The 17,360-nt window shown below is 54.1% G+C and overlaps 1 protein-coding gene across 1 annotated transcript in view; it reads left to right on the forward strand.

Moving 5' to 3' along the window:
* Positions 1-14,088, forward strand: part of VSTM2L (V-set and transmembrane domain containing 2 like) — a gene marked incomplete at both ends in the record, with an annotated part of 35,674 nt that extends 21,586 nt beyond the window's left edge. Inside the window, 3 exons of the mRNA XM_079719224.1 lie at positions 2,857-3,026; positions 4,631-4,681; positions 13,816-14,088. Coding sequence (XP_079575350.1) covers positions 2,857-3,026; positions 4,631-4,681; positions 13,816-14,088 — 494 coding nt within the window. The remainder of the gene's footprint in view (positions 1-2,856; positions 3,027-4,630; positions 4,682-13,815) is intronic.
* Between the last annotated feature and the right edge of the window lie 3,272 nt (positions 14,089-17,360).

A 17,360-nucleotide genomic window follows, 5' to 3' on the forward strand; every position in this document is an offset into this window, starting at 1 on the left:
CACTGCTCCACCACTGACCAGCCAGGTCTGCTCATTTGTTTATTCAAAAAGTATTTATTGAGCACCTACTATGTGCCAAGCTGGGGATATATCAGTAGACAAGACAGGCACCGCCCCTGCCTCCTGGAAGGGAAAGCAGACCATAAACATAAATAAAATAAGTATATTAGCTGTGCTGTCCGATATAGTAGCCGTTACCTACAAGTGGCCATTTACATTTAAGTTTAAATGAATTTAAATGGAATAAAACTTAAAATTCAGTTCCTCACTCACACTGGTCATATTTCAGATGCTCAATAGATACATGTGGCTGGTGGCTACTGTATTAGCTCAGATATAGAACATTTTCCTTGTCACAGAAAGTTCTAGTGGACAGCACTATTAGTATGTGGGAAGGGAAGAGGGATTTGAAGCACTGGGTTGGGGCAAGGGATGCAGTTTGTTTTTTTTTAATACAAATTCAATTTTGCAATTTTCATTTTTAAAATTTTTATTTATTTGTTTATTTTGGCTGTGCAGCTTGTGGGATCTTATTTCCCTGACCAGGGGTCGAACCCAGGCCCTGGCAGTGAATGCGTCCACTGGACTGCCAGGGAATTCCCAGGGTTGCAGTTTTAAGTGAGGTGGTCAGGGTAGGCCTTGCTGAGGAGGTGACATTTGAGCAGAGTCCTGAAGCAGGGGAAGGAGGGAGCCATGTGAGAATCTGGGGGAAGAGCCTTCTAGGCAGAGGGAACAGCACGCGCAAAGGCCCTGAGGTAGGATCTCAGCTGGAATGTTGGAGGAGCAGCAAGGAGGCCATTGTGTCAGGAATGGAATGAGCAAGTGGAAAAGTAGCTTGAGGACAGAAGAGACAGGGATTGATTTGTGTTTTGCCAAATTACCTCTGGCTGCTGTGTTGAAAATAAATTGTCGGGGAGGGGGCAGGGAGGTCAGTGAGGAGGCTCCCCCACTGTTACGGGTGAGAGGTGGTGACGGCTGGCCCAGCGTGGGGCAGTCGGAGTGGGCAGAAGGGACCAGATTCAGGAGATGTTCTGGAGGCAGAACCCATGGGATTCCCCAGAGACCGAAAGGGGGTGTAAGAGGAAGAGCGAGGGAGGCAAGGGCAACTCCACAGTCTGGGGCCTGGGCACCTGGAAGGCAGAGGCAGGTGGGCGGGTACCTTCCTCCAGGAGCCTGCTGCCCACTGGGAATAAGGACAGGCCCAGCCTCCAGCTGACCGCACACCACGCCTGGCTTGTGTTCAGTAACTCCAACAACACCCATTCTTATTAAATGGGCCTTGTTATGCAACAGCGGCCAGTCCCTCCCGAACCTCAGAGGATGTGGGCAGCCCGAACCCATGACCGTGGAGGTCAGGGATGTCACAGACTTTCTCTTAGCCCAGAGACTCGTTGCTGGAGTCAGGCTCCACTTGGAAACCCTGTGTGCAAAGCAGAAAAAGCAACTTATCAATCCCGATCCTCCCAAAGCCCTCGGGATCATGGGGAGGGGGTGGAGGGAGGTGACCCCAGAGCAGGACCCCTGCCCCCAGTCAGACTCTGTCCTCCTCCTGCCCTGAGCTGAGCGGTGCCTTGAGGGACCACCAGGGCTGCAAGGTGGGCTTGTCTGCCCGCTGGGTCGGGGTGTCTGGCGGGCTGCAGCAGCAAGGTGGGCATGGGATGGGGGCACTGATGGATGCAGCATTCCCTGGGTGACCTGCCTGTTGCCAGGTGTCTTTCCAGGGTGAGAAAATCTCTCCTGAGAAGAGGAAAGGATTCTAATTACATCTCAGGACAGTATTTATTTGGAGAGACGAGAGTCAGAACATATGGTGGGGAGCGGTGCTGGGCCGCACTGAGTGGGGATTTGTTTTCTCTTACCTGCCAGCGTTGGTGGGCATGGCAGTGGGTGGGGCTCCTGCTGGGTCCCAGGAACCGCCTGCTCTGGGATTTGGTGGGCGAGCTGGACCCTGCTGGAGGGATGGGAGGCACATGTGTCTCCCACCGCCTCCTGGGGCTCTTGAGAGGATGGAGGATGTATCACCCATTCGGGGCACCTACGAGGTGCCGGGAGATGTGTAGCCACAAGAGAGCTGGTCCCTGTTCTCATGCAGCTTGCACAGGCAGTGCAGTGAACCGATGCAAGACCGTGACCATTCCCCAGGCAGGGGGAGGTGGGGGGTTGAGGGGAACCTACCCAGGTGGTCAGGGGAGGCCTCTCTGAGGGGGCCAAGTTTCAGCTGAGTGACTTGCTGGACGAAGAGGGACCAGGGGAAGAACATTCCAGGCATTGGGAACAGCGAGGGCAAAAGTGAGGTGAGAAAGTGAGGCATGTTCACAGGACAGAATGGAGACCAGGGGGAGGTGGGCAGGGCTTGCCCCCCAACCTCGTGCAGAGGGGACGCGAGGAAGGGTTCCGAGGGGCCCGGGGAGTAGGTCTGATTTGGTTTTGCAAAGACGGTGCTGAACCCTGCGCTCTGGGGTGGGGAATAACCCAGGATGGGGGCAACTGGAGAAATCAGGGAAGAAGTGATGAAAACGGCAGCTTCCTCCCTGGCCTCCTTGCTCACACCTTCCAACCAAGCCCTCCTCGGATCCATCGCTCCCTTCTCGAGAATGGTGCCCGCGGGCTCCGGGATCAAGGCCCAGCTGTGTGGGACCTTCGGGGCCCCGGGCCTACGCCTTCATCCCCAGGTCTGGCCAGCTGCCGCCGTCCAGGCCTCTGCACAGCCTCGCGGAGCTCGTCCAGGTGCCCCACCTGCAGCCAGGCCACCCCCGCCCGCAGGCCCGGCCGCTCCCTCTCTCCGCTCCAGCCCCGGGCCGCCGGCCCCGCTGTCTCCTGAGCCCCGGCCTCCCCTCCCCCGGTTTCTCCGCACAGCCCTGTTCACAGAGACGCCCCACGACGTGACGGCGCGGACGGGCGAGGACGTGGAGATGGCGTGCTCCTTCCGCGGCAGCGGCTCCCCCTCCTACTCGCTGGAGATCCAGTGGTGGTACGTGCGGAGCCACAGGGACTGGACGGACAAGCAGGGATGGGCCTCGAACCAGGTACCGCCCCTGGGGAGACTTCCGAGTGGGGCTGGGAGAGCCCTGGCCCATCCACCCCCGGGGAGGAGTGTGTCTCTGCCCCTCATCTCCTCGGAGGCGCGTGGGCCCCAGCTATGTTCGTCCTCTGGAGCCCCCAGCTGTCTCCTTCCCTTTTCTCCCCCCCGCCCAACGGAGGCCTGTTTGTGGGGAGGGGCAGGGGGCGGAGCCAGGCTGAGCACTTGGGCCCAGTCAGAAGGGCCTTCCAAGGAGTAGAGTCCCTCCCTTCGTGTACAGGTGGGGACGCAGGCCAGAGGGACAGACGCTGTCACACACACGTGGACATGCATGCCTTTCCACATACGTGCAGGCACACGAGGCCGCCCAGTCACGGCACACACATTCACCTCTGCACTCGTACACGCTCCCACGCACACACTGTGCCAGCCTGCGGCGGGGAGGGGGGGAGGGGATGGCGGGGTGCAGACGCTCTTGGTGTCCCCGCCCGCGTGCCGGGTAAGCACCATCCCCTGCCATCAGCCCCGCTGCCAACCCCTGCAGCACTGCCTGAGGGTTTTCTGTGGACAACAGAGCCTGCTGGCCAGCAAGGCAGGCTGGAGGAGCGCCCCGTCAATGACTGACGGGAGGTGGAGGGTAAATACCCCAGCTCCCTTGCTCCGCAGTTGGGATAACTGAAGAGCATCCTACTCCCTTTCCCCCAGGTGCCCATGGGAGTAAGTTCCAGTTGCCCAGGGTGGTAACTGGCTTGATGACATACCCATTATTGACTTCCTTCCCTCTTTTGTCTCACTCACTCATTCCTCTCCTGATGTTTCCTGGGATCACCTACCAAATAAACCACTTGCACCTGAATCTTTGTCTCGGGGTCTGCTTCTGGGGGAACAAACTAAGACACTCTCATTCTTACGCTTGTGTATATGTAAATGTTATGCAAACATACATGTATCTGCCCACCTGTTCACTTATGAACACTTACATGACACACCTTCATATGCACACACGGGCATGCTCACACATTCTTGCATGTTTCATGAAATGGCCTCTAACATATTCACAAATATATATTAAACTCATCTAGCTCCTGGAGGTGTCAACCCCCCAGCACAGACGCTCAGAGGACTCCAGTGGTCAGAGAAAGCCCTTAGGCAAAGAGTTGCAGGCTTTGTAGTTGGATGCCTCTGGGGTCAGCTTGCAGGGGGATAGTATGTGGGCAGGGCTCCGACAGCGTCTGCTGCAAACACTCCTGAAAACACAACACATTCACAGATAGGGAGATGCAAGTGTACAGACAGACACTCCTACAGACACACCAAGCCCGAATCAGATTTTTGCCTGTTCACACGTACCCTCCCTGTATATTTCTAAATACCCTACATATCAGAATGTGTAGCACCTGCACAGTCAGTTTTAGAGGCACCTCCTTTATCTTCCTTTGCTCTGACTCACCTCCATCCCCTGAGTGGACATAGAGCTGAAGGACCCCAACCTCTAGACCCATAGTCCCCAGAGCATCACTTGCATCACGAGAATCTTAGCCATTGCTTGTATCCCCACCCTGTGATCCTAACACATTGTCTCTGTTTTCTCCACCCTCCCGATCCCAACAGCTAAAAGCATCGCAGCAGGAAGACGCAGGGAAGGATGCGACCAAAATAAGTGTGAGTTTTGGTAATGACTTCTCACAAGGGCTCTAATGGAGGACACAGCTGTAATTAAAAAAAAAAAATCCAGTTCAGCAGGGAGCTTGGGCAAGAAGATGGAGGAGAAGGAAAAAAGAAGGGGGAAAAATTGGCCTGGCTCTGTTTTTTAAAAGCCAGAGATTTTTCAAGTTCATTGAATGACAGGCACAAACAAATGACAGGGGGAGAGAAGACGCATTCTCTCCTGTCGGGGCCAAGGCTGTGTGCATCCCTGATGCTTCATGTCTGTCTCAGCAGCATTTTTTGTTTGGGGAACCAAAAGGGTATAATGAGACTGAGCCGGCTTTTTTTGGCCCATCACGAATGACTGCTGTGGCATCTCATGGTCACTTGGGTCATCTGGCTCCAGACGTGGGGCGGGACAGGGGAACTACAGCTGAAGGATTTCAAGACTGGCTGGGTCTTCTAATGCATTGACACATTTTATCGTTGCTCCATCTCTATGGGGAAGGGCAAGCTTTCACCCATTTTACAGGTGAGGCAACTGAGGCTTAGAGGGGTCAAAGCCTTGCTGGAGGTCGTGACTTGGCTGAGCTGCCTCCAGCTTTTTGTCTCCAGGCTATGCTGGAGCCCAGTGAGGTGGGGCACCCAGGGGACTCAGGGATTGACAGTTTTTGTAGAGGAGGGTACCCAAAGCAAGGCCTGGAAGAGGCAGGCAGGATCGAGAAAAGAGACTGTGTAGAGGGGACCAGCCTGGAGACACACGTGGCCATGGGACCAGCCTGGAGACACACGTGGCCATGGGGCCAGGTTGGGTTTGTGCACAGGGCATGTGATCAGCCTGGCAGGAGGTTAGAAGTCCACTGGACACATACTCAGAAGATGCAGGTGCCCGCCGGGGTATGAATGTGCATGTGTGGGAGTGACCTCCAAAATCACTCTTTTCTGTTGCTCCTTCTGAAGTCCTTCAAGGACCTTCGGGGGAGCTCGGGACCCCAAGGCCAGTTAGATGCAGAGGAGCTCCCTGAGCGGAAGTCACAGTGTAAAGAGTGGGCGTTGGGAGGCATGAGGTGCTGTGCCAGGCACTGGAGGTGGCAGAATGGAGGCAGGAGGGCCAGGAGGGAGCCTCTCACAGAAGCTCAAGCTGGAGGTAGGCAGATGACAGACAAGGGCCTTCAAAGCATCATTTGTGCAGTCTGCCCCGGGGCCTTTCTGAGTTGCGATCTGGAAATTTGAGCCATTTCCAGCTCAGGGCAGCTGCTGGTCCACCCTCTCTAAATCCCTAGCCCCTCACCCTAACCCTCACTCTCTGCCAAGGGCACACCCATATGTAATACCCCATTTCTTGCCCAAACACCCATCAGTTAAGCCCAGGAAGGTAGAAATCTGTGTGTGTATTAATATACCCCGTTCATGGCAACTCTCTCGCCGATGATTTTATTTGGGGTTTAAGGAGTGTCTCAGCAAAGGAGAGAATAATCTAATTGACTTAGAGGATTAGAATTCAAGGCTGTTGGGCTCCACGTGAGGGGAATGCGAAGGTGCTAACTAGTTAAATAAAATAAATGTGCTCAGCATGATTGTGCAATCCCCCCCACCCCATCCTAGCCCTGGCGATTCTTGCACCAGCTGGGGCTCTGGGGCTCTGGTTAAGAAACTCACAGACAAGCACAGACCCAGTTCCTTGTGCAGACAGCGTCTTGCACGTGACCGTTCTTAAATACACAGACGCGCAGTTAGTGGACACCTGTAAGCAGAGGCACACCCCGGTTTCCTGCAGCTTAGGAGAAGGCTCAGACTTCTCTCTGTGGGCTTCGAGGTTCTGTGCAACTTGCTCTGCTCACCCTCTGGGCTATCTTATCTTGCTTGACCCGGCTCACACTGCCCCCTTCCACCCGCTGCCTTCCAGCCTCCCATTCCTTCCACCTCTGGGCCTTTGCACAGGCCAGTCCCTCTGCCTAGAAAACTGTTCCTCTCTCTTCTTTCAGAGCTCAGCTCAGCAAGCCTCCCTGGACCCTGGAACTCAGCCGGCACCCCTTCCTTCTCCCTGCTGGCTGCATTTCTGTCTGCACTTATGCATGCCTGTGAGCATTTGTTTCAGGCCTGTCTTCCCCGGAGATAGTGGGGCTGGGACTGTGCTTGCCTGATTGACTGTTACATTTCCAGAGCCTGGCACAGTGCCTGGCAGGTAGTTAGTGCTCAATAAATATTTATCAAGTGACTGTCACACATACCCACACACCCCCAGGCCAATGGCAGTGTAAAGCCAGACACAGATTTTGATAAACGGACATGCCAACATGATGTGCATCATGCCTGTGCATGGATGTGTACAGGGGATGTGCAGCCATGAAGGGGCTTGTGTGAAACTATGGGACCTGGGGACCGCAGGCCCTGTATCTGTAGGAGCTAGATGAGCTAGGCAGGAATTCTGTCCCCATAGTCCCATGTCACCTAAAAATCCCGATTTCCATGGAATAATCTCCCAATTTTTAACTGTTGGGACCTAATTTGATTTTTGAAAAACTGTGGAAGCCAAACGGCTCAGTCTCCCCGCTGGTAGCGTCAGCACCTGGGGGGCCTCAGGTTCGGAGGAGGAAGTACAGTGAGTTTCTGGGAGTTTGGTGTGGGCAGGGCTCCATGATGGGCTCTGTAACCCATTGGGGCCGCCATGGTGGCCCTGGGAAGGTTGAGATATGGCAGTGCTGAGTGCGGGGGTGGGACAGTGAGGACACAGTGGAGCCAGGCCTGAATGTCACAGGACCTGAGTCCTGGTCCAGCTCTGCCAGTTGCCTGGGCCTCTCTTTCCCCCCTTCACTGCTGTCTAATGAATATATGAAAACACTTTGGCAACTGTAAAGTCCTCTGGATTTGGCCGTGTGAATGACAGTGGGTACTAGAGTGGAAACTTAATATGAGTATTCGAATCACGTGACGCCTATCTTAGCATGTGTGGAGCAGGGAAAGGAGGCCCAGCTTCTCTACAGGAAATGGGAGGAAATGAAAAGAGCTCAGAGAGATCATTTATATGGGAGGACAGGCATCTGTGATGATGATGATGATAATCATAATAACAGTAATAATAAAGCAGCTAACATTTATTGAGTGCCCGCCATATGTCAGGAACCATGATGAGTACTTCACATGAATTATCTCATTTAACTTGGGGCCTGGGAAAAGACCCCCTGGCCTTAAAAATATCTCCCTTGGGAGCTTGTATATGCTGAGGATTCTACCATCCGGGCCTTATTCCTGTGGCTCAGGTAAATTTTGCTATGTCCATGTTCAAGTTCTGGAAACTTTTCTTTTGACCTAACTGAAGTTCTGTCTTTTGGAATTTAGGTTAATTTCCCCTTAACCAGTTTTGCAAGTTGAGATGGCCCCCCACTTCCTAATTGTAAAATAAGGTGAAATTCTCCACACACCTTCTTTCCCAGGGGGCTTACCTGCCTTCATTACTGTTAGTTCCTCCTTTGGTCTAACCAAAGTCGTTTGTGCTGTAGATTCAGTTCATGTAACCTGTTTCAGTCCAAAATAGCCATGGGCAGCCTGGGTCCCCATATACATATGGCCTCGTGCTCCAGCCCACTTATCCTAAGCCCCGCCTCCTCTCCAGCTAAGCCCTAAAAGCCAGGTACATCCAAAGTGGCCTCAGGAAGCATACGGCAGCCCCCTGTCCCCAAATCTCCATAAATGGTTAAAAGGCAGCTTCATTGGTCAGATCAATCAAGTGGCCCTATAGGTCAAGCCCCTGTTTACCCCGCTTGGCTGCCCCACAGGTATGATACACATGTGGATACCACATCTTTTCTGGTGCGGGGGATGGGGGCTGGGACCACTGGAGCAGCACATGAGGTCTGCATCCTTCACTAAGGATTAACAGGCCAAGCGGCAGGTCATGGTGTATTATGACTTTACTTTCTGCAGTAGACGTTTCTATATTTTCTTGAAATTCCTGCCGTGATCCACAGTACGCAAAGGGCATGGAACTCTGAAGTCTGAAAGGGAGGCAAGATTCATGTGGAGTCAAAAATCACTCCATCCCTCTTGGAGATCCCTTGAGACATCCATAGAGCAGCCAGCCTCTGGCTGGGACTGAAAAGATTACTCTGTGAAGGGCATGGTCACACACTCCCAGTCCCTGCTCTCACGGTACTCCCAGTCAGTGTGGGGGATGGATGTTAATCCAATAATCCCTCATGATAAAAAGTAAAATTACAACTGTGACCATCAAAATGAGAAGGAGCGCAGCCAGTAACAGAGGAGCTGACCTAGTCTGGTGGGTCTGGAGGGCTTCCTGGAGGAGGTGGAGTGAGGTGAAGTGAGCACTGAAGTGTAGAGAGGTTGGCTAGGAGTAGGGGGAACTTCTCTGGGTGTGTGTGTTGGAGGAACTGCAGGAGGCTGTTGTGGCTGAGGGGAAGGTGGGGATGAGACCCCAAAGGTCCCCCCAGCAGCCACTGCTGGGAGCCATCAAAGGAAGCGTTCTAAGTTGGGGGCGTTTTGGGAAGATCTGTCTGGCTGTCACGGGAGGACGGATTGGAAGGAGCCAGAGTGGCCCTGGGGAGACCCTGGAGGAGGCTGCGATGTCCTGGCCACTGCCTGGGGATCTGGATTCTGGAGAGAAGGGGAGGGGGCCCAGTGATGTTTAGAGGGAAGGTCAGTGGGATTCAGAGATGGGTTGTGCCAGAGTGTGAAAGGAGCAGTGGGGATGACGACTTGGGAAGGTCTAGCTGGAATGGGTGCAGCCTTCTGGGGCCCAGATTTGGGGAGACTCTGGGTTGGGTTCTGGACATGCCAAGGGGCTGGCGGCTGGGTGTTGCTGACGGAGGCACGGGAGTGGCGGAGCTCAGGGCAAGCCCTGGCCTGGGGCAGGGACCCTCTGACCCCTCTTCCCCACCCAGCACCTTCCCAGGGCCACCGCGTCACTCTTAGGCTGAGGCCACGTGGAGGAAAGGTCTGGCACCATGGACACAAATTAGCATCACCCATTCTTCCTGGCTCGGCTCGGGAAAAAGATCCCAGCCTGCCCACCCGATGGTCTGTGGGCTCCTGCCGTGTCCAGAAGGGCCGGGGCCGTGGGCAAGCAGGGAGGAGGCTGAGCTTGGTCCTGGTGCGGACTGGCCTTGCCTCTTTCAGCATAATTAGGTACTTAATTGCACTGCTAAGGCCTGTCGATGCCTGTGCCGAAGTGATTATGATTTACAGCCAGGCTGCCGCCTGGGGGTCTCTTCCCCTCATAGCCTCTCCGGCTGTGTTGGAGGCCTGGGCCGCAGGATTTTTCTGCTCCGTCTGTGAATGTTGAAATCCAACAGGCTGCTCCACCACCCACAAGAAGCCTGGGTAGGATGATGGGCCCCCTCCCACAGGAGATGCTTCTGAGGAGGGACTGGGCTCCCCAAAGACATGGAGGGCTGGGGGCCTATGGAATGATGGGGGAGGGGGTAGAAAGACCTGTGGTTTACTGGTTCCGGGAGGCTCCCCAGAGATGTGGTTAAGGCCTGGTCTCTGTCACCAGCTGGGTGGCCTTGGGCAAATCACTTCCCTCTCCGAGCCTTCGTTTTCTGACCCATACAGTGGGTATCCCAGCAGTGCCTACATCACGGGGTTAGTATGAAGTTTAAATAAGGTGTAGACTATTTAGCGCATCATTTCACAGGGATCAAGTGCTCCATAAACACTAGCTACCAGCAATACCGTTACTGTTGTTACCGCTTTTATTAGTTGCCTTCTCCGGATGGTGCTTAAAGGCGCAGACTCCTGGGGCTGGGAGGGAGCAGCCTCTGATGTGTGTCCTCTCCCTTCGTCCTGTTGGAAACCAGCTCCCTGGGGTGCTTGGTTGCAGGTGTGAGGTCTGGGTTTTCCGTTAGACCCGGAGCCCGCGCGGATGTTGCTGGGGTCTGGCTGATTCACAGCTGTATCCCCAGTGCCCAGCTCGGAGTGGGCACTCGCTAATCGTCAGCTGGATGGATGGATCTAGCCCAAGAAAACCGAGGCCAGGGTGCTGGTGACTTCTCAGGGTCAGAATCAGCCTCCCAGCACCGCCTGCTGTGCTCCCTGTCTCCCTCCTCCTCCCTGTAGGGGGGAGGCCACACAGAGGGGCGACAGGGCAGGAGGGAGCTGGTGCCCAGGCCTTGGCCTCTGGGCCGGGGCTGGGCGGAGGGGTGGGCTGGGCTCGGTGCTCCCTCCCTAGCGCTGCTCCCAGCCTTCACATTATTACTCCATTAGCGCCTTGTAGGGTTGACAAATGAAGGATAATTAATATCCGTGAGGGAAACAGATGTTGAGGTAATTCGCTCCCCGCTGCGCATTTGCAGCAGCATCTCCTCACTCTCCTGAGAGCTTGGCAGGGCCGCAGGACCTCTCCGTGCCCTTGGCCAGAGGTGATGGAATCAGCAGGGCTGATGGCCTCCAGCTGGGCCCAGCCCCGGTACCCGGAGAGGAGGGCTCCCCCGCCCAGGGGGGCAGCTGGAAGAGTCTCCCGTGCTTGCTCTGGTGGGAAGGTGGGAAGTTCTGCCTCTGTCCCACCTCCTGCTTCCTGCTGTGCCGTAAGCCCATGCTTTCCTGCTTCGTGGGGGGATGATGACCAGCCAGGAAGGCTCAGAATACGGGAGGACGGGCCAGGCTCCTTGTGGCTGCCCACTGCTCTCTTCCCTTCTGGAGCCTGGGAAACCCCCCTTGGCCCTGCCAGCTCTGCGTGACCCTCTGTGGGTCTCTGTCATGCCTTTGGAGGGTTAGAGTGCATGGACTCAGGCCTGGGGTCAGTTCCCCGCTCTGCCGTTCACTGACTCAGTGCCCATGGGAAAGTCGCTTCTTTCAGAGCCGTAGCTTCACCATCTGTAAAGTGGGTAGGATCATATATATATGACCTAAAATCAAAAAGCGTGATATCTGGGTACCACTTCATTTGAAGAAAGAAGGAGCTAGAGTGAGGCCATTCATTTAACAAATGTTTTTTTGTTTTGTTTTGTTTTTTTTGCGGTACGCGGGCCTCTCACTGTTGTGGCCTCTCCCGTTGCGGAGCACAGGCTCCGGACGCGCAGGCTCAGCGGCCATGGCTCACGGGCCCAGCCGCTCCACGGCATGTGGGATCTTCCCGGACCGGGGCACGAACCCATGTCCCCTGCATTGGCAGGCGGACTCTCGACCACTGCGCCACCAGGGAAGCCCTAACAAATGTTTTTATCGTTATTATTTGCAGGGTACCAGGCTCTGCGATGGTCACTAAGATGAACAAAATAGGTATCATCCCTGCCCTCGTGGAGTTTATAGTTTAGCCAGAGAGAGAAACAAAAATCAAGTAAACAAAATGGTTCTCAAATTGTGTTGACTGTTAGGAAAGAAATAGACAGGGAGATGTGACCGAAGGCTTTTTGGAGGAGGTGATGTTTGAGAATGAATGGGAGTCAAGGAGACAGCACCCAGGCAGAGAGACCAGAAGGCTGTGAGGCCAGAAGGAGCTTGGCATCTGGGAGGAAGGGGCCAGGGAAGCCAGAGTAGATTAGTGGGGTGATTAGAAGTCATGTGTGTGAGTGCCCGGCTGCACAGTGAATGCACTCCCTCAGAGACCGTCCTCTTCCTCATCCTGGCCTCCTCACTGCAAGGGTGATCGGCAGGGGTGTCCTCCTCCAGAATAGGCAGGCTGGTTGTCTGTCCCCATTGCCCCCCACCCAAGGGGAGAGGGACCAGATGGGCTCAGAACTGGGGCCACAGGTCTAAATCCCACTCAGCTCCATCCTGGCCCTGGCGAGGCTGCAGTGCCAACTGGTGGTGAGATCACTGGGCAGGGGGCCCGTGGCTGGCGGTTGGGGACTTTTCTCCCCTGTTCTGTGTAGGTGGGGCAGGGGCTACAGGAGGTGGGGCAAGGCTCCTTTTGGTTGTAAGAAATAAGGGGACAAGGAAGGGTGGAAGCCTCCTCCCATTACCACCGCCCCCACTCTATAGGCCCAACTGCTCTCTTTTTTTCCAGCTTTTTAGTTTGAGTTGCAGACTCATAGGAAGTTGCAAAAAGAGATCGCAGAGTCCCCTGTCTCCTTCACCCAGCTTCCCCAATGATTTATATGACTCTCCTTTTATTTCTTAATTGAAACTGCCTTTTCTTTCTTAATTGAAAAAAACTCACAGTTGCTTTATGTTTATGGCAGATTTATTCGTAAGAGCTGTAATCTGAAAACTACCCAAATGTCCATCAACAGGTGACTGGATAAACAGATTGTGGTATATCCATATGATGGAATACTACACTGCAATAAAAAAGAACAAACTGAGCCATGCAACATGAAGGAATCTCACTGATATTATGTTATGTGAAAGAAGCCACACACGGAGGAGTTCAAGAACAGGGAAAACTAATCTATGGTGATAGAAATCAGACTAGTGGGTAACCCCTCGGGAGTGAGTATTGACAAGGAGGGGCCACAAGGGTGCGCTCCAGAGGGCTGTAAGTGTCCCATGCCTTGCTCTGGATGGTGGTCACATCGGTGTACATGCGAGTAAAATTTCATTAAGCTGTGTGTGCCTTACTCTATATAAATTATATTTTAATTTTAAGTAAAAATTTTAAAACCATATCAAATAAGCAAAAAGCCGAAGTACAAAGACAGATGTCACACTCTTGCTCCCCCCTCAACTGAACAGTTGTTAGCATCCTGATATATTTGTGATCAGCATTTATTTATTTGTTTGTTTGTTTGAGAAACAAAGCTAAGAATTCACTTTGCAGTCTACCCCAGGTCCCCGGCCCTTCCCTGGGCTCCACTCCAGAGACAACCATGGCTGTGAGGCCACTGTGTTTCCTCCCATCTGTTTTCAAACTTGCACACACACAAGTCACCAAAACCAGTGTAGAGTATTTTCCCGTGTTTCTTTCCAGAAATGGCATCACAGTGTATGTAGGAGTTTTGCAGTGAGATCTTTTCACTTCCTGCATGTCCCTGAGCTCTAACACGCCTAGTTCTAGCTCATTCGTTTTCACTGCTGTGCAATAGTCCACTGAATGAACTGACCACTGCCTATTTATCTGATCTGTTGATGGCCATTGAAGTTGCTTCTACTCTTTTGCTGTTAACTCCGCGTGCCCTCGTGGGAGTGTCTCTGGGGCCCCACCCACGGAGTGGGCTCCCGTGGCCAGGTCACCGTCTCTCTGTCGCCCCCAGGTGGTCAAGGTGGTGGGCAGCAACATCTCCCACAAGCTGCGCCTGTCGCGGGTGAAGCCCACGGACGAAGGCACCTATGAGTGCCGTGTCATCGACTTCAGCGACGGCAAGGCCCGGCACCACAAGGTCAAGGCCTACCTGCGGGTGCAGCCGGGAGAGAACTCCGTCCTGCACCTGCCCGAGGCCCCGCCCGCAGCGCCCGCCCCGCCGCCCCCCAAGCCCGGCAAGGAGCTGCGGAAGCGCTCGGTGGATGAGGAGGCCTGCAGCCTCTAGACTGATGCCCAGCCCGCCGCCGGCCCGCCCTGCGCCCCTACGGCTGTACCGAGTGCATGAGGAGCCGCTGGACCGCTGGGGACGGGACTGCCCGGGTCCAGCTGCCTCCCCATCCCGAGACCGCCCATGGCCCCCACGTCGGCCCTCCTCCCACCACCCCTTGGCTCAGCATGTAAGGCCCGCTCAACCCTTCCCCTTCAGACCCTCCCCGTGACCTGGCTCAGAGACGGTGGCCCGGGCACCGAGGGGACAACCGCCCCGGAACGCTGGGGTGGGGCACCAGGCCGGGGCCGGGCTGCCCCCTTGTGTCACCAGCTTCAGTAGAGTCCAGTGTTTCGCTTTGCTTGCTTGTCCCCCATCCCGTCCCAAGCCGGGGCCTCCCAGCCTCACTCCGCCTCCTTCCAACCATCCCCTGCTTGGACCTGGAGGTGTGGACAGTGACCCCTCCCCAAATTCGGACTTGAATCTTCTGAGCAGAACTGGGGCCTCTCCTCTGGCAAAGAACTGGGAGCAGAGCCCCCAGGAGAGCTGTGGCCAGTTGGCAGGGTGGCTCACAGGGGCCCTGGGAGGAGAGGGAGCCCCCACTGCCTCCAGGTGGGTCCTTCATGTTCAGCCTCCTTACACTAAGGAACAGCTCCCTGCCCGCCCCGGGGCAGGAATCGGCCCCTTCACATGGCAAGTCGGAAGGAGGGCCTTTCCTTTTTGACCCCACGGCCCCATGCAGAGTTCTGCACCAGCAAGACCCCTTCGAGGGGCTTCGAGCCTCTCCAGGAGCCCCCCTCTGCCAGCTCCTGATGTCCCAGCCGCCTCCCAGGACCCATGCCGAATCCACCCAAGGCCCTGGGGCTGTTGGGAGCCGAGGGCCCCCCAATACCAATCCCCTCACAATTCCTGATCGGGGGCACCCACCCCCTGGTGATTTGTAAATATTTCTATTGGGCCCAACACCCCTTCAGAACTGGCTCAAACCTCTGGCCGCACCTCAGCGATGGAGTCGGGGGACGTGGGAGAGGCTTTGCCTAGGGGTGTGTGGGTTACCCTGTACACATGATCCAGTCCGTGACTACCAGCCAACCTGAATAAAGCGGTTTAAAAAAGCCTCTGGGCAGTGTCTTTCTGGGGCATTTGTATCTGGGAGCAGCGCCACCGGAGAGGGGCAGGTGGGAAGGGATTGGCCAGCCCACGCCCACGCCTCACTCAGCATCTTCTCGCTCCTGCTCTCTGCCCCCCAAGCACAGAAGAAGCACTGGAGGGGGCACAAGAAGTCAAAGGAAAACCAGCCTTTGTCCAGTGCCAATCCAATTACCAGGCACTTGAATTATTCTCAGATTTTTGAGAGAACTACACATACAGAAGAGAGCATAAAATATGTGTACACTGTTCTGTGGATAAATAAATTATAAAGCAAGTAGGGGTGAGCTACCAGCTTATCAAGCAGCACCCCATAACTGAGGCCTCTGCCCAGCCCATGTCTTCCAGATCACCCCCCTCCCTCTTAGAGGTCACCACCACCCTGATTTTTAAGGTCATCCCATTCTCAATGTTCTTTTTACACGTTTACTACCTATATGTATATCATCTTAATACAGTTGAGTTTTGTGTACATTTTTTGAACTTTATATATGCATGGAATCATACCATATCTATTCCTTAACACACTGCTGTATTTGTGAGATTTATCCATGTTCTTTCATGTGTCTGTAATTTGTCCATTTTTATTACTGCATGACTATCTACAACTTATCAACTTATTTATCCATTATACTGTTGACAAAAATTTGTGGTCCCATCTGGGTGCACAATAATTAACAGCACTGCCCCGAGCATGTGAGCACGAGGGTGGACTGGCTAGGTTGGAGGTTTAGGCACTGCACTTTAGGGGTCTCATTTTCTCCCCAGGTATCACCATCCCCATACTACAGTTGAAGAAATGGGCTCAGAGAGGTTAAGTGGCTCTCCCAAGGTCACAAGGTCACAGCTATCGAACCCTGCTCTGCCAAGCTGAGCCCCTGCTCCCACTATGCCCTGGGCTCTGGACTCCCCCTGGCTCATCCCAGCCTAGAGTCCCACCTGCCATGGTCCTGCTGAGAATCTGCCTGAGGGCATGTCAGTCAAGCCTTGGTAGCCACTATGGCTAGCTGGCACCTCCTTTGTGCGTCTACAGAAATCACGAGCATCACCCACACTGAGCCTGGGGCATCTACCTGTCCCTGAGCTCCCCTGCCAGCCAGACTGAGCGAGCCTCCCTCAAGGGCAGGGACCGGGAACTGTTGAAATGATGACTGACATTGGCTGAGCACTAAGTGTGTCCCAGGCACTGTGCTGACCGCCACAGCAACCCCAAAGGGAGGCATGTATCCTCAGTTTTGAGATGAAGAAACTGAAGTTCAGAGAAGAGTGGGTTGGAGGCTGGCTGGATGGCTGGATGGCTGGATGAGAACATGGATAAACCAGGCTATGAAGCAGGCAGGGCTCTGGACCGGTTGCAGAATCCTTGGGCTGGATGGTCTATGACCTGTGGTCCTTTCAGGCCAGCAGCCAGTCTTTAGTCCATGAACATGGTCCCTTCTAGAAATGCTCAAGTGCAAGGCAGACCCTGAAAAGCCCAAGTCCCTCTGGGAAGGTCTGGAGGGTACAGGCTCATGCTAGAGTGATAATAATACTTACAGGTCTTGAGCACCTCCTATGAACTAGTGAAAGACTTTCCACAGGAAATCCTGAGGCTCCACAGGATCTCATTTCACCCTCCCAAGGTCTTGTGTCTCATCTCCGGTCGAGGGGTCCCCACCTCCTTGGAGGGATTTTTCTTGCTCTATTGGGAATGCAGCTCAGGGGAAAGAACAGTGTCTGGGTTAGAATCCTGCCTCTGCCCACCCTTGTTTCAGGACCCCGGGCAAAGCTCTTCATCTCTCTGAGCCTCAGTTTCTTTTTCTGTAAAATGGGAATGCTCCCAGGGAAATGCAAATCAAAATCATAAAGAAATACTACTTTGCACACACTGAGATGGCAAGAATCAAAAAGACAGAGAATAACAAGTGTTGGCAAAGATGTGGAGAAATTGGAACCCTCATACACTGCTGGTAGGATTATAAAATGATGCAGCCTCTTGGGAAAACAGTCTGGCAGTTTCTCAGAATGTTAAACAAGAGTTACCATATGACCCAGCAATTCTGCTCCTAGGTATATACCCAAGAGAACTGAAAACATATATCCACACAAACACTTGGACATGAATACTCACTCATAGCAGCGTTATTCATAAATAACAGCCC

This window comes from Hyperoodon ampullatus (assembly GCF_949752795.1).
Source record: "Hyperoodon ampullatus genome assembly, chromosome: 14".
Lineage (NCBI taxonomy): Eukaryota > Metazoa > Chordata > Mammalia > Artiodactyla > Ziphiidae > Hyperoodon > Hyperoodon ampullatus.